The sequence below is a fragment of the Motacilla alba genome, chromosome 1A (genome assembly GCF_015832195.1).
Source record: "Motacilla alba alba isolate MOTALB_02 chromosome 1A, Motacilla_alba_V1.0_pri, whole genome shotgun sequence".
In the NCBI taxonomy this organism is placed as follows: Eukaryota; Metazoa; Chordata; class Aves; order Passeriformes; family Motacillidae; genus Motacilla; species Motacilla alba.
In genome coordinates this window covers 63486504-63506320 of record NC_052031.1, presented here as the reverse complement: position 1 = coordinate 63506320, position 19817 = coordinate 63486504, and the positions used below count along the sequence as shown (strand labels likewise).

The 19817-nt window shown below is 40.2% G+C and overlaps 1 protein-coding gene across 6 annotated transcripts in view; it reads right to left on the bottom strand.

Annotated features, from left to right (window-relative positions):
- LOC119708305 (potassium voltage-gated channel subfamily KQT member 1-like) overlaps nucleotides 1-19817 on the bottom strand; it is a 417378-nt gene that overhangs the window by 366683 nt on the left and 30878 nt on the right. For all 6 annotated transcript variants that reach the window (XR_005259030.1, XR_005259029.1, XM_038154526.1 and 3 more), the window contains 7 exons: nucleotides 18691-18769; nucleotides 16799-16895; nucleotides 10865-11005; nucleotides 5049-5159; nucleotides 4652-4747; nucleotides 3730-3858; nucleotides 1700-1862 (listed from right to left, as the gene is read on the bottom strand). Coding sequence is in view for 4 of the 6 variants with exons in the window: in XM_038154526.1 (XP_038010454.1) it covers nucleotides 1700-1862; nucleotides 3730-3858; nucleotides 4652-4747; nucleotides 5049-5159; nucleotides 10865-11005; nucleotides 16799-16895; nucleotides 18691-18769 (816 nt within the window). In the remaining 2 variants the exon portion in view is untranslated. The remainder of the gene's footprint in view (nucleotides 1-1699; nucleotides 1863-3729; nucleotides 3859-4651; nucleotides 4748-5048; nucleotides 5160-10864; nucleotides 11006-16798; nucleotides 16896-18690; nucleotides 18770-19817) is intronic.

Below are 19817 nucleotides of genomic sequence, written 5' to 3'. Positions count from 1 at the left end.
AGCAATGAATAAACTATTCCACTACAGCCACACTCAAATAGAAGCTGGCATGGCCCCTTTCAATTACCTTTTTTTGAATGATGATCCTCTCTGCCTTTTTTACTTTCAGCTTTTTTGACAGGAAAAAAAAGCCCCATTCATAGGCTTGAAGCCTAGTGCTTCCACTCCCCGGGAATAGAAGCCTATTAATTCTGGCAAGGAGAACTTCACTGAGAGAAATCAGGCTTAAACTTTTGAGAGGTGTCAAGAATGTTCAGTCAATTGAGAAATTGAGTTCACCAGCTACATTCCTGGAAGCTTTGCAACAGAAGGAATGAATCAGGAAAATCCAATTGAGTGTGATTTAACTCTGACACTGGCTAAGGCAAAACGTGAAAGAAAATGAAACAGAAAAAATTTAATTGGTAAGGGAATAATATGCATGGCTGGCTCTCAGAATATGAATAAATTCAACCAGCTATAATGAAAGTACAAGAAGAAAACATTTTCAGAAAAAGTGGGGGAAATTCTTTAATTTTCCTGTCAGGCAGAAACAGATACAGGCTTGTCTCATCACTGTCTTTCCTATGACACAGAGCTTTGCTCAGATTAACCATGACCACTGAGTGAACACAGCTGTAGTGAACCAGCAAACACTGGCAGAGTCCTGAGTACAGCCAGCAGAGTCCCCAACATTGTCAGTGGCCTCCAGGACTGTTACCAGCAGCTCAACACCTTGCTGATTTTATCCATCACATCACAACACCAAAAATACACTCAGCAAAATCTGCTGCCACACCATCAGCAAGGGAAGCTGCTCCAGCCCAATAAACATGCTGAGAGTGAACACATTATTTTCTTATGAGATGTGGAGTTAAAGCAGAAACTTTGGTTATAAATATCATCTACTTCATGCCCTCCCCCAGAAACCTAAAAGCACTGGAAATGCCTCTGGGTATGGAACAGAACTCAGGTAGCATATCCAGAACAGAGTTCCAACTCCATCAGACAAAGAAAATCGATGCAAAAGGGGAAAAAACCTTATTTTGAGAAAACCTTCTTTTATAGTAAACAACACCATTTTATATTTCACATTATAACATTCATATTTCCATTACAAACTTAATTTTAAAGAAAGGATTTTACAGACAAAGCAAGTATGTTAACTCATCATGAAATTCAGACAGTTTCCATGTTGAAATAATTATATGTTGAATTGCTTATATAAGCACACAATATTTTAAATTAAGAGAAAAAAATCCACTTATAAAAACCTCTTAGTTGATGTGGGCATAAAAATAGTTGTTTTTTCTTATCACAATTTGTTTGCACAATGTTTAAGAGGGAGCTGTAAAAAAAGTAGAAATATTTCTCCTGGTTTATCTTTCCTTCCTTCAGAAGGAGGTAAAGCTAAAAAGTGGGATAGACCTGAGGAAGCTTTCATCCACCTCTGAAAAAAATTCAAAACAGAAGAATGAACAATATATGCAACATCTTAATTGATGGTGAACAAAGAAAGTTCTTTTGATATTCACACCATATGAATTAAAGACTTCCTTTCATTCGTGTCCCCCTATTTTTGTTATGCAAGCATCCTTGGTTGAAGGCATTTTGATTTACTGATTAGCTTAGAATTGTTTTTTCATAGAACTTTTCCCTTCATCACATCAACTCCGAGTTTGTCTCTTGAAAAATGATAAACTGAGCATAAGTAAGTTACCTTTGGGTTCACCAATGTAGAAGGACACATCTTTTTTGTCCTCTTGCTCATCAATGTGATCGTAAGTGATCTGGGGAACAGACAAGGAATTTTCTCCTAGGTTTATTACAGGTGCAGAGCCATTCCCACAGCCCAGCTTCCCTTTTCTTCTGTATCTTCTGGCCTGTGAGAGTAGGAATGGAATGATCTCAGAAGATGCTATTAAGCAGAAAAGTGCATACGTGAGCTTCACTGTGCAGTGAATTCACTTGAGGTCGTATGTTTTTTATTTAAAGGATGAAACTGAAATTCGGTGAAAGGGCTGCAACCTTCGTGTATGGTTTTAAAGTGTCTGACTCTGAATTATGAACTAAAACTTGGTAAGAATTTGATTACAGAAGGCAACTAGAGCATTCTGAAAAAATCAGGCCATTAGTAAAATTTCTCAAATTGGGACCAAAACTCAAGGCATAGAATGACTTCAGCATATATCACCTTGCCAGGAATATCTTTCTAAAGCTTAAATTCAGCATAACCCTAGACTTTGAACTAGGCCTTGTGCAGCACATTCAACTAAAGAAAACTTCACCTTTTGCCAAAAAGGCTAAATTAGGCACATCAGGAGAAGAGAAATCCTTCCTCCTGCCTCCAAGCAGGTCTCCTGATTTTAGAAGCCTAAAGACAGCCTAATAAACACACTATAATTGGTACTTTAAAATGAAAAATTAAGGCTTGAATCAACAGAAAGAGCTGCAGGGTCAAGATATTCACATAGGGGACAAGGTACTTGATCTGAAGTTAATTCTTACTTTGTTATGGTCTACATTCACACTTTTGGAATTCCTTCTGCTCAGATCTGCAGCAGTTAAACAAATGCAGCACGTTCAAAATTAAAGGGGGGGGAATGGTATAAATAGGTATTTGTTGTGCACTGACATCATTAAAATACTTCTAAAAGCAAAGATTACAGACTCTTATAGCAGGAAAAGAAAACAGGAGTCCTCTGAAGAACAAAATACTACAACATACACAAAATGATCAGTATTTATTTGAGACCTTAAAAAAAGTCACAGACCAAGAAAAAACAAGAGGAGGATCCTTTGGTAAGAGGTGAAAGAACCATTACCATGTTCTTAAATGAGGGCTCACAGGGCACAGGGAGGTTCAGACAAATAATATATTAGAGAAAACAGAGGGAAAATATGTTTTTCCCATCTTTCCAACCATGGATTGCTTGCTGTTCAGCACCACACACAGGAGTCTTACTTCTGCTTTACCCCTTTCCTCCTGTTTTTCCTGCCTCCAGCTGTGACAAAGCAAGGTCACACTAACACCAAAACACAGACAGGCACACAAATCAGGCTGCTTTAGCTTCCCCCATGAGCCAGGGGGAATCGTACAGCCCTTCTTCCCTAGGAAACAGGCTACAGTGGGATGCCACTGCCTAAAGGCAGCATTTGACCATCCATTGGGAAAGGCTGGGTCCCTGAGCTGGACCTGCTGCAGACTCTGCCCTTCTGGCAAGCTTGGCAATGACACCCCAGAACTGGGTGTGGGCAATTCCACCTTTGCAGACAAACACTGTTCAGCTCTCCTGCACTCACAGCCCGGGAATTTGTCCTAATTTCTAAAGAAATAAAAGCAGCATGGAGGACTTCAGAGAAGAGTAACTGCTGTCAGCCTCGTGTTAAGCCTGAACATAAATTTTTAAACTGGCTTGCTCTTTCTTCTGGTATGAACTACCTTGAAAAACGAATGCAGAATGGGAAAGTGGCACCATTGCCTTGTGAATTTGAGAAAGTAGGAGACTCTGAAGGGGATAAAAACAATGGAGAGTTGGTACCTGTCTGACCAACAAGGCAAATTCAGTTAGAAGATATTCTTTCCTCAGGAATATTTTAAGGAAAACAAAACTAATTGGGCTGCGGCAGGAGGAAAATAAATGTATTTCAGGTGTCCAAACTGCTCAGGCCCTTCACGAGGATTTTGGCAAGTTAATTATAATTTAAAATGAAAAGCAAGCAGAGAGCCAGCCCCGCCAGTGCTGTCACCTGTTTTCTCAGACCGGGACTAGATGGCGCTGGAGACTTTTTGGGATTTTGCACGGGAGCTGTCACATAGATCTTCCAGGTGGCTGTGGAGGTGCAGGATTTCTCTGCTGCATAGCAGCGCCACAGGGTCTGTAAAGAAACCCAAAGAACCTCAGTGCAGCAGCAGTCACTGGGCTCCTGCACAGCAAATTTTGCAGAAAATCCAACTGACAAAAAAAGCCCTCAGTCCAGGTAAACACCACTCCTGATGAAGAACAACCATGGTGGATGCAATTTGCACCAGGACATGCACAGGCATCACACAGAGATATTCAGTGTGCTCCCTGCCCCGAGCTGGGATCAAACTCTACCCACAGCAAAAAAAAAACCCTAAGTAAATCAAAATCAACCCCCATAAAAGTGAATCCCTCACTGAATGCTGTGGTTTTGGTTTTTTTTCTGCACTGTGCCACAATGAATGTTTGTGCAGTGTGGTATTTAATTCTTTATATTATCATATGGAATGTTATGCTGGGAGATTTTTCTAAAAACAGGCGTGTTTTTTTCATGTATTTGTACATGCATCACCTCAGGATTTGGCAGAGGCACAGGACCTAAAAGAACATGAAAAGGAAGTTATGAATTAAATATTATAATGAAGATTTTTATTATGTTTTTAGTATTTCACTACCTATACTCACTGCATCCAGTTAGTGCCATTATGCCTGTGAATATCAGGTATAGCACAGCTTCCAGATAGGGAGAGACAATGATCTCATTTTCTCTACTTACTGACATGGATCAAAATGACAAAGTGGCTAAACACAAGTTATAGATCTATAAAAAATTTAGGAATGGTGATTCTCAGTACTTGAACTTCCAGACCATACTTCCTCTCCAATAAACTCTGAGGTATTTTAGTATTTTACTGTCGTGGCCTTACCTGAATTAGGGAAGCTGCAGCTGGGATTTGTCTATTGAAATGCTTCTGACGTTGCTTCTGCTGTACTTTCAGGGCAAAACCAGACCCCAGAATACCCTAACAAAATAACGAAATTACTATTTAGACATGTATAGAGCTTCACATACCTAAATCAATTACTTTGCACCTGGAATAAACAGACATTTAATAAAAGACTATAAAATGAATTTTCAAATGTCTACACTGTCACAGTTCTATTTATTCCAACAAATAAATCTGAAATTGAGCAGATCAACAGCAGAATTGTGCAACTTCAATAAACAGCACATGTTTATTGCTGTGATCCACAGGTTACAGGAGCCAGAGGCATTCACAGAGGTGGACACACCTTTAATGAAGAGATTCAACTTCCACTTACAGCTGGCAGGGCAAAGAAGGAGATGGCAAACACTGAGAAGCAGGAAGCTATTGTCTTCCCAATCCACGTCTGGGGAACTTTGTCTCCATAGCCAATAGTTGTGACTGTTACCTACACCAGGAAGAAACATCTGGATTAACATCTGGATTTTTTGTCTCCAAAAAGCATGAGGGAAAAAAAAAAATGGAAGGGGAAAGTAATTAGTGAAGTATCAGGAGACAGGTGTGACCCAAGTGTGTGGATCTGGGGATAAGGAAACCCGTGCTGACCAAGTGAAAAGGACAGAACTAACCCATCCCAACTGAATCCTCACAGCAAGAGGAGGAACACACAACCATTCCAGGATGTGTTATCTCCCAAAGTCAGCCTGCCAGTAGAGATAGACCTGAACACTGCTGAGGCCTGTGCTTAGCTTTCTTCTTCCCCCACAAACACAGGACCTGGCTGTGGCATTCACATTCTCTGAACAGAGAGAGACATAATTATCTCTCCCAGAATTTTTCCTGGGGAGGGCAGTGAGAAGCTCAGAGAAGAAGAGAAAACAATTCTTATCTCTACTTGCTGCTCTTGTTTGGCACATGTGGAATATGTTATGGAGATTGTGTACAAGAGTGATTTGTTAATTGTTAATTGGACACCAGTGGTGGTTGTTTGGATTGATTGGCCAATTAGGTCAAAAATGTGTTGTGACTGTCTGCAGACAGGGGTTTTTCTTTAGTATAGTATCTCTTTAATATAGTATAGTATTAGCGTAGTATAATATAGCTTAATAAAGCATTTGTTCAGCCTTCAGAAATCATGGAGTCAGAGCACATTATTCCCTGGCTGGGAGTCCTTGCAATGATACCTGGCCACTCAAAATTTAAGCCATAAGGTGCTTAAACTTGGATCTGATATTGCTTATCAGGGCCAGGAAGAAGGAGCCCACAGTCAAGGGAGACAACAGAGCCAGCAGCGCAGCAGCGCTCCAGTCAGGACCCAGGACCTTTCAAGCAAAACAGAAGCAGAAAGTGCAGCCAGGTCCACCCCAGAGTCTGGATTATGATTCAGCAGCACAATGAGGCAAGTCTGAAAATAAGCCACAGGTCAGGATTAGGATCAAGTGGCCAGCACATGAGCCCACAGGGAGGAGACAACAGCAGGGCATCATCCTGTGGGTGGAAATCAGGATTGAGGGAGTCCAAACCTAGACACAGCTGCAGCTGAGCTACAGACAATCTCTCCTGTGCTGAAATATTGAAATATTGCTGAAATGGTGTGCGTGGAACACCACTAGAGGGGTCATGCTGGTCAGGGTCATTAGGTCAATTAGTGCCCTCAGGTCTGGGACCTGTAGGGACTTGGCTCTACACAGACTTGCTGCCAAGGTGGCAGGCCAGCCTGAACAGCCCCAGAGGCAGGAGGACCTGAGTGGGACAGAGGTTTGGAGCTATTTCTGAAAAGCCCCATCAGGATGAAAGAGAATTCATCATAAGCCAGAAGTCAGAAAGGACCTGATATGGGGGGAAAAGAGGGTCCAGGTGACAGCGGGTCCATCAGAAAGGTTTGTGATGTAACAAGGAGCCCCTGCTGCCCAATGGAAAGGGATAATCAGCTGATCCCAAAGCAGGAACCCACAGCAAGCCACAGGAATCTCCTCTGACAGGGGCCTCAACACCACGGTCACAGCAGGACAAGACTCTCACAGACCATGGTCTAAAACAGAGACTCTAGGCCATGGGGTTGTTGGGTTTTCAGCATCCTCAGAGCTCTGATGCTGCCATAAAATAGTGTGAGAAACATGGTTTGGATCCCCAAGAAGTGAAAAGCTTCTGGTGAGGAACAGAAGAGCTCTGTCATCAATACCAACCACTGGGGAGAGTTGTAAATAGAAAAAATGTACTTTTATTTGGATGTACCAGCCCCAAACCTAGTCCCCCTCCCTTCACTTTGCCTTGAATGGTAGCAGAAACACAGCCAAAACAGACTTAAAAGAATATGTAAATTTACACTGACTATAAAGAGGCTGCCTTTTATGGAAAAATTTGCTGACAAATGCTTAGATGTTATGCAAAAATAGTCTTCTCAGAAGAAACTATCAAGCAATAAAGGCATGGGAAGAATATGTTTCCTCCTACTCTCAGAGCTGGAAGAAAGATTTCCAGGGAAAAAATTAGCAACTACTACCAAACTTAGTTTTTCCAAGTTCCAAAAAATAAGTTGTATTTGTGTTTATTCATCATGAGTTTTCCACTTGATGAAGACCACTTTGTAGTAGTTATATCCTTGAATGAATATTGTTCTTTTGAACTGCAAACTGCTCTCAGCAGGAGCTCTGCCTTGCCAGGCATTTGTCCAGATTTAATGTGGCTGGTCAAGTGACTCAGGTGCTGTGTGCTGCCAGCAGGACAATGAGTTTGCCAGTCCCCAAAATTAAATGCCCTCCCCCAAAATTCAACTTTGAAATGCAGCATGTGTTTCTGGGCAGTGGAGGAAGTTAAAGCTGATTCTTTAACAGCACCTCAGCTCCTCAGTGTATCCAGACAACCCTTCAAAGTCAGTGATTTTTCTTTTCCCCTCTTTTTTCTTATGAAAGGCTTCTTGGTTTTTTGAGGGTGGTTTGGTTTTTCTGGGGTGGTTTTGGTTGGTTTTTTCTAAGCTCTCCAGCACCCAGGACTTAAAACCAAACTGCAGTAATGCTGAGCTGCCTTAATTTTACTATGGAAGACAGCATGAAAGCTGTAACCACAGAAAAGATGAATTTTCCACCTCCACAGCAGGCACTTGGCTGGCAGACTCCTGCAGGTGCTTGAACATGTCTCAGGAAATTTTTCCCTGGCTACCTGAAGAGGGTTCCTCGTTGGTAACTTAATTAACATGTCAAATACATGGAAAGGATTATAAATAATGTAATTCTCTGGCTTTCTTAATCACAGCAGAATTTTTTTTCTACTCATACATCCCAAAATTATCAGTATTTCTGAACAGAGAATGTTGGAGAGCTGGACTCTGGAAAATGACACCTCTTGTAAGAGGGATTTATGATGGCACATTCCAGCTGTGTACACAGGCTCTAAACACACACATGTACGCCTCAAAAAGGGAAGAACTCTGATTTAGTAGAAGTCAACAGGGCTGCTCAGATGTTTAAAGACAGGCAGGTGTCCTCAGGTGTGAGGAGTCAGAACTGCACATCTCAAAAAACCACACTAAATATAAAGGGATTCCAACTGCTACCTCTGGCATGGAAATTTACTGCTGGAAATTCTGAGCAGTTGATCCCAAGTACCTGTGCCAGTTAACACCAATTTACTGGAGCAAGTATTGAACTCCAGTGCAGTGGTACAGAATAGCTGAGTTTGCAGCAAGGCAAATAAGCATTACCAGCAGCAAGAGGCAAGCAGAGAGGGCCAGCAGAAGAGAAGCCTCCCACGTGCTCTTCTTTCCTCAAGGACAAAAATACCCAAAAGGGACAGGGCAACTGCTGTGGCATGGGTTGCAATTTTGGCAGACTGACCATGCTGTTGGAAGTGCTTTTTCACACTACAACTTCTGAGAATGGCTTCTTGTGAAACACAAGCCTTTGATGTGTCTTTGCAGTTTAACCTGTTTGCCTGCCAAACTAGGAGAAAAAAACCCCTTGCCTTTAACTGAAGCAGGTGAATGTAGTTAGCAATTAATTCCAACTCTCATTCATTCTTTATTTTCTCTTTTCCCTGTACCTAAACCTTTCAGGTCATTTGTATCAAGTTCAGCAAGCTTGCACTTTCTCCTCAAAGCAAAATGTTCCCCATAATACTCCGTGGTTTTTGTCAGACACATAAGACTTTCAAATACTTGGTACCAAGATATTTTTTTTCCAATGGCTCAGTTTTGAAAGGCAAAAGTGAAAATCAAATTTCACTCCCTAGTAACTCCACATCTGTGTTTCTACGTTCCAGGAGATTGGAAAAGAAAAAGAAACTGATTCACTTTGTCCTTTGTTTCTGTTCCCAGCTGTGAACTGCACCTGCACCGTGACTCACTAAATGCTGAGGAGGCCTAGATGCCTGAAAAGCTTAAACAACAATTTGAACAGTGTTCCTCACACAGCCAGAGAAAGAGGGGATGATTTTATCTTGCTACCACACAAAGCAAGTCAAGTTTTGGAAAATAACAAAACCCACTGAACATTTTGCATCTCCCATCCACACACTTTGAAACACAGATCCCAAGTCATCTATCTCAACAAAGTACTGTGCATTTTAAGCTTCTCTGATGGTCTTCATAACTCCTTTTAAATTCCCAAAGTCCAAAATACTGTTGTAGAAACACACTGACTTTTTTAACCTTAACCTTTTTTTACTCTTTATTTCTAATTCAAACCTAAATATTCAATGCAACTAATGAAGCAACACTGGAAAACTAAAGCTAAAAAACACTTAAAAAAATAAGCCAAGGAAAGGTAGGAAGAGTACATGGGGTCCACATGGAATTTTTATCACATGCAGGAATTACTTGTGCATGAATATACATGGACAGAAGTAGATGCTAAAAGTGATCCACTGGTGTTTGAGGTGAACTGCTCAAATAATGGAAGAATAAGTGAGAGAGGAGTACTGTTTTGTTCTTGTAAAGCTGGCATGGGGTATCTTTCAATTATACCCTGATTGTTTTTCTTTTAAAATGCAGCATAATCTCTACTTCTGACACACTCATTGTTTTTCCTAGCTACAGGTTGCTTCACAGCTATAACTGTGAGGTTTCATATTCCTAAAGTTTTACCCCATGTCCACTGAGGACTTTAACAAGTGGTAGCTCTATGGCTTGGTTCATGGTTTCATTGCTTCCCAGCACCTGAGATCATCAAGGTCCATCTGGCCATAGAGTGAATTTTTCTTTTTCCCCTTGAGTCTTCTGGGTTTGTACTATTTAGCACAGTCATAGGTGATACTCAGCAGATAAAATGAATACTTGATAACCCAGTGACAGGAATTTAATGTTTAAAGTATTTTTATAGTGAACCACTTACAGAGTGGTGACTCAGGCTACATGCAATACAGTCTATAATTCTGTGTACTTCACTGAAGCAGAGACTTATACAGCATCTAAGTTTGTTGTTAGCTTATTGCAAATCTTCCATACCTTCTTGGGGGTTTCCTCAGGGGCAGCTCCTCACAACACAGCCAACAAACTCCAACCCTCTTCTAACCCACTCTTTTATAGCACTCATCCTTATTGGACACAGCTGTGGCCTATTAAGGGCAGGCCTGTTGCTAATCTTTGGTAATTAGCACAGCTGCAACTCCTCAGGGGTGAGATTGCCTTCTGCACTATCTCTATTCTCTTACATTCTATCCCCCCACATAAGTTAAAGATAAAAACCAAAAACCAGGAACCTATAGCCTGCATCAAGGTCTGAATTTTTACTGAGAGAGTGAGTGAGTTTCACATAAAAAAGATTTAAAAAATTAGGATCATTAACCCAACTTTCATATATAGAATAATTTTTTAAGTTATTCACCTCTTGCAGATAACTAAGTAGAGCTTAAAGGAAGTGTTATAGGTTTTGAAGGGGATTTTTACTTTTTTTGAGATGTGGACTTTTCATATCTGTAAGCATTCAGTGTCCTCTGCTAAGAACTTACAAACCTGCTTTCACAATAAAATTTAATACCCCAATAATTTAATTGTATTTCTTATGTTCTTGCTTGTATCCCTCTGAAGAGGTTGCCAAGCTTCCCTACAGAAACACATTCTGCAAAGAAAGAAATGCCAGGTTTTTCTGAAAAGATCACAACTTGAACAGAGAACCTTGGGCCCTTGTTTGCACACACATTTTGTTGGTGAGGACTTACCACACCCCACCAAAGGGCATCAGCATAGTTGGAGAAACCTGTCTTTCCATCCTCATCAACTGCATCCTTCTCAGCAAGATAAACAAAGTAGGATGAAAAAATTAATCCCAAGAATCCAATGTACAGCGTGGTTATGAGTTCCTATTAAAAGAGAAAACAAGTATAAGAGGTTTTCATCCTATATATATATATATGTGTGCATATATATTCTATCGTTACAAAACATTGCAAATATCTGTGGGGTTTTTGCATGACTGTAGAAAAGTTAGTATGTTATATTTCAGATCAGATATGACATTTGCCTCCAGTAAAACAGCTAGAACACTGGCTTGGATTTTATTCATACCAGGCTAAATTGTTCAAAAAGCCCTAATTTTGGGCTTGATCCTTGGGGCAGCTAAATGTAAAGTGGGACATCTCTCCTAATTGTGGAGTGGGAATCGTTCAATTTAACTGTCTACTCAAAATACTAACTGTCTAAACACTTTAAAAGTAGCAAAGCAGCTTTAGAAATGCCCTTTCTGAAGAGCACACTGAGAAACAGCAGCCATGTCTGGTGATTATGGCCATACCTGAGCAGTGAACCTGTGTATCTGATATTTAGACTGCTTAAGACTGGATAGTGATGCTCAACAGCTTCATGATAAAATAAAATCTGAAGATATAATATGCTAGGTAGGCGTCATGTTTTCAGTCCTGAAGAACAAGGCTAGGACTGACTTCTGTGAGGGCATGTTACAGTCCTTGTGAACATACCATTTTCTCTAAAGATTTTTGGGCAGGAGAGTTTTGTCAGATCTGCTGTGACTTAGATACAGGATTCTCACAGTCTTCAGGGGGAAAAAAAAAGGAAGTGCTTGTGCACTTAAACAAGCCAAAATGTGTGGTGTGTCAGATGCAAAACCACGTAAAGCTTTTAAATGCTGTGCTAAATGAGATATCCACCTGCCCCTCAGGGCAACCCAGTACCTAGTTATAAGGGAAAACAGCTCATTCTAATTAATAAAGCTTACATGCATCATTCCTTTGTTTTCTTTGCACAAATTTAGCCATCTTTGTCAGGAAACAATGTTTTGCTACATCTTCAGTGGCATCTTAAGTTCTTGACAGTCATTTCTCTGTCCTTGGGTCCCAGCCAATAAGGGAGTTCAAACACTGCCGTATGATACATTTAAAATTAAAACCTGACTAGGAAGGATTGCCCCTACTTTTAAAGTATGTCAGGTTTTCACAAGTTTTCTGTAATATTCTACCCATGTTTCTTAAACTGCTTGTAAGGGAAGGTTCCATTTTATCATCACACTTCCCTCAGGGTTTCTTTTTCCTTTCTCTCTTCTCATTTCCCCGTAAGAGCTTTCTGAGCAAAGGTAGCCCTCGTATCAAGTACCAACATTTGGCAGCAGGAAATAGAAATATTCTTCCTTCTCCTACAGCACTAATTAAAATCTGGATTCAGGAAACCTTTAAGTAGTCTTGGCACAAGGAAAAATGGGTGTTTTTCCTCTAATCATTTAATGATGACCTAAATAATGAATTTTGATAGTATTTCATCTTGCTCATGGCCAAGTCTTTAAATTTAAGCCTTAACTTTTTGTAGGCCTGTTTGCTAAACAAGGCAGTCAGAAAAAGGAATTAAACCCTGGGGTTTCAGTAGTTTCTCTGCTGGTCACCCTTATTTTCTCACCTTCATCTCATGATATTGGAACACTGTGTAATTGTAGATATGATTTGCTTTGAAAAGCTATTTCTGTTAACATACACAATTGACTGTAGATGATAATTGGAATAATTCTGGTTTAAGTGCTGGCTTTTTGGAAGCAGGCAGGAAAATAGCAGAGTCTTATGAAATCCTTTCAAAGAGGCTGACACATCAACAGAATTAATGAGTTTATTTCATCACTAGCACCTCTCAGCTCCAGTACTATTCATCTGAAGATGGAATTCTTTTTAAATAAAGGCCAGATGAAAATGCAACTGCCTTGGACTTACTCTAAATGTCACCAATCCATGTTCCACGTGTAGAGAGAGACTAATTATTAAGAACAATGGCAGCAATGTCATGCATACCTCATTTAAGGGAGAGTCAGAAGCTTTTTAAGTAACACATGCTTCATGAGACATGATCACAAAAACAAAGGGTATTCTGCAGGCATCAGGCCTTAGAACTACATATTTATGTGGGTTTTATTAGATAAGAGCTTAAGAATAAAGAGTGCTGCCTAAAACAAGTGGCTCTTTGCAGCAGAGACTTTCAGATTCACACACACGGGAAACAGTAAGAACAAGAAATGCACAAAGGTAAATTTGACTACTGAGAGAGTTGAGTCAGCATATTTTTTAAATTCAGCTATATCTTTGTTTTCAGATAAAATAAGGACCATACAATACAAAGTTCAACGCTTGGAAAAAAATATGATAATCCCTCCTGTCCTAAGAGCAGTGGAAGACCTCACAAAGCAAGGTGAGGAAGGAGTAAAACCAACCTAGAGACTCACAAGCTGGAGCTTGGGTGGCTACCTTGGCTTTTCAGCAAGCTGCAGGATTTCTCCATGGCTTTCCACCACCACATGTGATATTGACTCACGTTTTGTTGCCTTTGGCAAGAAATGCTGGTATATAAGCTCAACCTGCTGAAAATAGAAGAGCATCCTAGCCAAACTGGGCCTGAGTGAGCTAATTGAGCTATACGTAAAATTCCAAAACACATGGAAATCCTTGGTGACAACTTTACTAAGCTCTTCAGGGCCCAGGGAGGTACAAGTGCTTGTTATTTTCACAGGGCACCCAGATGTGAATTCATTCTCTCACACTGCTTAAGGGTTTAGGGGCCCATGTCTTCTGAAAGAGTATCAAACGCAAAAAAAACAAAAATAGAAAACTTTGTACTCTGCCTGTGAAGAAAAAGCAGCTGAGGTGTTTTTGTTTTGGTTTTGGTTTTTTTTTATTTTTAAACAAAAATTTCTTTCAGAGGCTGGTCAGGAATAAAGGTTCCATTTTTCCTTCCGTTTGGTGCCGTGTTAGGGTTTCAGCTACACTTGTCCAATGTCAATACAGAACTGTGTGCTCGGTATTTTTTTTTCTTAATGTGTTAGTGGGTGATCTGCTTGGATAAGTACTGCAGATCTGCGGAGTTTTATTTATCACCCTAATCACTTCTTTGGATAAGCAGAACTTCAGGTGTGTTTACTCATAAATTTATTTTCCAGGATTTTTTTTTCTCTTTTAAACCATTGAACTTTCTTATGCTTGTGACACATAAGATTTAAGTGTTGTATTTTGGAGAGAGTATTTCCTGATTCTTGACTAAAACTCTGAACACCCAGAGGAAAAAAAAGTTCTCAAACATTTTTTTGGATATCAAGTTATTTGGATATCAGCTCTGCCCTAGCAAGATACCCAGGCAATGCAAGCATAATACATTGAGACCACACAGACTTGGAGTATTAAAAGTCATCCTGTTGTACAGTATAAAAGGAGGCTTTATCCCACAGCACTTTGGTGTGCATTACTTCTGCACAGCCATCATGACATAAAAGCTCCTACTGTACTGAGGGAAAAAAATAAAAGGAAGAAAATTTACTTTTAATATTAAATTATTGGCTTGGATTAAGTGCAGCACATTCTCTGTCCCAGAAAAGCAGTTTTCCAAATAGAAAATGGCTGCATGGAAATTTGTAACTGTTTGTCAGTGTGTGGAGAACAAATCTGTACTCGTAAGAACAAGTTAACCACCCTAACAAGTGGGATGTGGAGATTAACAGCAGAATATTAGCCCTCCACAGAGTGGCATGAGATGCAAGACTTCAAGGCTAATTAAATAATTTTCCATTATATTAATAAAGCTAATCATAAAGAAATTCCATGAAGACTCAAAAAGAAGCCTTCAATTAGAAATATTTTTAAATCTGCAGAAAAACTTTTAAACTCTTCCAGCTCAATGAGCTTTCATACAGAAAAGTTGTTTCAAAGCTTTAGCAGATATGCCCCTATTTATAGCTAGGTTTGCCTCTGTGACCCCACCCTTGAAAAAGTAACTTTTCTTACACAGCATCATAACATAGTTCATTTTTTTAATTTACAGAATGAATTAGAAAACTTTGTATTCAAGGTGAACACAACAGAAATATTTAAATAATTAACTTCTTCTAGCAAGGCTTTCCCACTAGCGTTTGGTTTTCCCCAGGAAAACCAAGCTAGGAACACATCTTCTGCAGAGACAGTGGAGAGTACTTGCAATATGAAAGGCAGCCCACAAAACTGCATTTAAGACATTACATTGAGGGATAACATCAAAGAGTAAAACAGTTAATTAATAAACCCAAACACTGGTGTTTATTCCCTGTTAGCCACTGCCCTGAATGGCAAAAACAGTTTCCCATTTTAAAATGAGGAAGAAAGACATGACAGACTTTCAAAATATTTTCTTCTCTTGCAATGTAACATTTCATTTAAAGTAGCTGTCCTGGGTTGTAAGATATGTGTGTATTCTATTTGCCATCTGTTACAGGTGGGGCAGTTATCTTCTGTTAATTGGGCAGTTTTCTTTATCTCTTCCACAAACCAATCCTCCCTCTGGGAAATATCTTCTGTTAATGGGCCAATGAGTGTCACTGCATGACTGACAAAATTACATCATCCCATTGTGAAAAGCTCCACCCAGGGGGAGGAGCCAAGCTTTCCTACCTGGATATAATCTGACATTTGGAACACCAGAGACAGCCTTTTTCCACTGAATTTGCAGAGGAGCAGCTTTCTTTTGCACTGGATTCCCAGAGGAAGACCAAACCCATCCACACCACCACAGCACCTGCAGAGGAAAACTGCACCCTTCTACAGGACCACTGCTCCAACAGAACCACACCTGGCACTGCAGGAGGGCTGCAGCCACCATTTCAGTTGGACTGCTACCAACACCCTGACCACCAGGGTGTCGGGTTGTATTCTGACTCTGTCAGTGGGGGTTTTTTTGGTTTTTTTGTTGTTTTTTTTTTTGTTGTTTTCTGTACTATTGTATTTGTATTTTAATTTTCCTAGTAAAGAACTGTCGGAATCCAGAACATCCCTCTGGGTGCCCTGGATGGCCAGAGCTGCTGGCAGGGGGCTCTGAGACCCTGGCATGCAGCCAAAGACACACGTGGGGTTTTGATCTTAGCCCGTGGAGCAAGTTACTAACTCTGTATGAAGAATTACAAGCCACACACACAAGTTTAGGTATTGTAGTAGAAGTGGTCACAAAGTGAAAGGAAGGATTTTTGAGTGCTGTACAGGGGGGTTTTAAGCCTTGTACGCAGGGGTCCAAGTTTTGTACATGGGGGTAAGGAGATCTAAGATGGAGGGATTTGGGTGTGCCCTGTCCTCTTTCTTTCTCCTTCCTAGCCTCCATGTCTTTGGTGATGTTGGCACTCACAGATTGGTTTAGAGTAGAAAGTCACCATTCAGTATAGATAATGGGCATTGGGGAAAAAGTATAAACATGTAACACGTAATATATGATATAAAAGATGGCACCAGCCCCCTGGGAGGGCAGTGTGCCTTTGTCTGAGCTGCTGAACGGGCCACAGCAGTTCAGGAGAAGAATCTTTTAGATAACCAACAATAAACAACCTTGAGAACAGACAACAGAGGACTACTGAGTCTTTTTTCGAAGGCACGGGTTGGAAGAAGGACTTTTCCATCTTTTGGGGTCACCCCAATCCAGGGCTGGAAACCCCACAAAGAACTGTTATTCCTATTCCCATGTCTTTGCCTGAGAGCCCCTTAATTTCAAAATTACAATTATTCAGAAGGGTTTACATTTTCCATTTCAAGAGAGGCTCCTGCCTTCCTCAGCAGACGCCTGTCTTTTCAAACCAAGACACCAGACCATTATTTGAAGCTCACAGAGAGAATTCACTGAAGCCAACGAAGTGCAGGGGATGTTCAAAGGCTGGGTACCTGTCGATGGATGAAAACCACCGACCCCAGGAGTCTCCAGGTGCCTCCCTGGCGGTCAACGTGAAGCATCCGAAGGATCTGGAGAAAGCGAATCCCCCTGTAAGGAAAGTGAAACGTTAAAATAAATGCAATAAACACATAAAAATGCTTGAGGAAAATACTGGCTTATCCACCCTCAACTGACTAGGTCCACTAACACACTGCTATGTTCAAGAACTACTCCTGCCTGGGGTGGCATCTCAGGCTTGAGGCATCTCTGTGTTTAGATCTCATTTCATTATAGTCAAATTTATTCAGAAATATTGACTATGAAAACAATTATTTAATGGGAAAATAAACAAGATCAGGGGAAACCTGTATAATTTCTATGATTCCAAACTTTAAAGGCCTCCTTTCCAAGGAAAACCAATGCTTCAAGCTTTGCTAACATAAATGTGAGCAAACCTTTTTCTCTATTTGCCGAAAGCAGAAATGAATCAAACATGGCATTATTGAAATCCTTGTTGTGTGAGTTACTGAAATATATCTGATATCACTGGCAATAGAGTCCTATGTGTTTTAGGAGAATAACTAAATCAATCATAAGCTCCAAATATTTTCAACTAAATAAAAGTAATTATCAACATGGTTCTTGAGCATAATTTTATTCCATGGAAATATTTCATTTAGTTGCTTTGTTGACAATGAATTTTGTTTGCCTACAGTCATCATACTTATCTTATCCCTGAAACAAACCAGTGAAAAGCAGGAAAGGATGAACACTGAATTCTACCTGAAAATTTTTCACTAGAAGTATTTTTGACTTTTTTTAACAATCTTCTAGATTTTTTTTGTGGATGTAGGTTTTGATTTTTAATTCAGAGTTGACTGACCCTGCTGGCTTTTCAGTGGAGCAATGATAACGCTGCAGGGATGTGGGTTAAGGTTCAGAGAGCATTCTGAGGTGTAGGACAGTGACTCTGGACTTAGCACTGGGAAAGGCTTCACTGAGCCCAAAACCCACTGGGCTCCCACATAAACACACAGGGCCTTTTCATTGAAGTCCTTCCTATGCTTCTAGTCAAATTTAAAAACCCAGCCCTTGGAATTTCCACATGCAGCCTCCTCTTTTTCTGTAGGAACTGATATTCCGGCTGCCTGGGTGGAGTCTTTACCATCAGGTAAGGATGAATGTTCTACAGTAAGAGTTACCTTAAAAACACTGTACATGTACTTCTCCCCAGTGTTTGCCTGCACAGCTGGACAGTTTAGACAGTGCTGGACATTCCCACTTCCCAGTGATTCCACTGCACTGGGAAGCACAGGCTTGTGACAAAACATGCAGCACACCTTGGAAGTTAGGTTAGGAGTAGGAAGTACACCTACAGCTTATCATTCTTCTGTTTACTCACCTCACCTCCCAAAACAAGCCTGCAGTACTTGATGCAAGCTGAACAAACACTGTGTACATCAAATGTTTCTGCTTCATGTACAGTGTGAGTTACTCGTGCCAAACAAATCCACCAAAGCATAATTACTCTTTAAACAAAGTAAGTACTCATACTCAAAAAGCACCGAGTTAAGCACTGTCTGGATTACTTCTTAAATAAACCCATGCTGTGTAATTCTCTCTTGTCTCAGAGAGACAGTTGTTTGACGTTTTAAATAGGACACAATGTTTCATTTTTTCCACTTGGCTTCGGCATTCCCACCATTTTTCATTTGCCTTGTTCCTGTACTCGTTTCCCATCCAGTCACCAGGCACAACAGCACCCAGTCCCCCAGTGCTTCAGTAGAGTAACTTTCCCTGCATTAGGAAAATCAGACATGCAGTTTAACTGGGAATTAGGCAATCAGATACACACCTAATAACCTCTGTGGCAGTGAAGAGCTGCAGTGACAGGAGAACCTACCTTATTGCAGAGGTGGCAAACACCTGCCCATTAGATCCTATGCTCAGAACAATAATTGAGGCTACTACCACAATCAGATCTGTTAAAAAAACAAAAACAAAAAACAAACAAACAAAAGACCGAAAGAAGAAAGAATTTATTAATTTGGGGTTTTTTTTTTTAATCTCAGCACTGAAAAAAACACAACAAATACAGACTAAGGAAAGCACTTCAAAAAAGAAATTGTTAGCTGAAATTTGGTGGGCATGTTAAGTCTATGTAATAGTTTCACATCAAAACCCCAGTGGCTACAGTTTCTTCCAGGATGAATTCAGTAACAGACCTCCTTTCAAGAACCTGATGGATTAGGCTGCTTGCCACAAAAAATGCAAAGGCATTTGTGCACCCTAGAAATGAACCCATATTTTGGCTCAAGGCTTCTGATCCAAGAGGAAATGCAAGGGTTTGCATCACACAGTAATGAAATCCATGAAGTTAAGTATCATGCATACATACACACATACACTTAGTTTGAAAGCTGTATCAAAGCTGTGAAACCAAGCTTTCAAACCTAATGGAACTGTCAGAAAAAAGGCTGGCTAAAACAAATCAGAATTGTTAGTTTACTTTGTGATACTGTCTTTATTTGTATGAAAAAAAATTGTTTCCAGAGTTCTTTGTTTTGTTTTGTTTTGTTTTGTTTAACTCTGCAGTTTACACAGTTCCAGCTTTATAGAATGCAAATGATAGACTGAGTTTACAGTGACAGCATCCCTCATTTTCCCTCATCCCAGTTCAGTGAGCATGTCCATTTCTTTTAATTACTGAACCTTGCTGTGACATTATTCTGAGAAGATTTTTTTTTTTTAATTTCCTTACAGGCATTTCTGTGGTGAACCTCTTTAGAGCATCTAAATGCTTCCCTTTCAAATTCTAACCAAAAATAAAGGATAGTTTTGTAAATGGGTAGCAAATGGAGGCAGAACGAGGGAAAAATTTGGCAAACTTTCCTTTGCCAGTTTGAAACAGGCAGTACTTTATTCTTCAGAGCACTTAACATTATACAGCACTTCAAAACACCAGCTCTGCTGACTTCACTTGCAGCTGTGAGGGCTCAGAACCTCTGCAACCCAACTTCAAAGTATTCC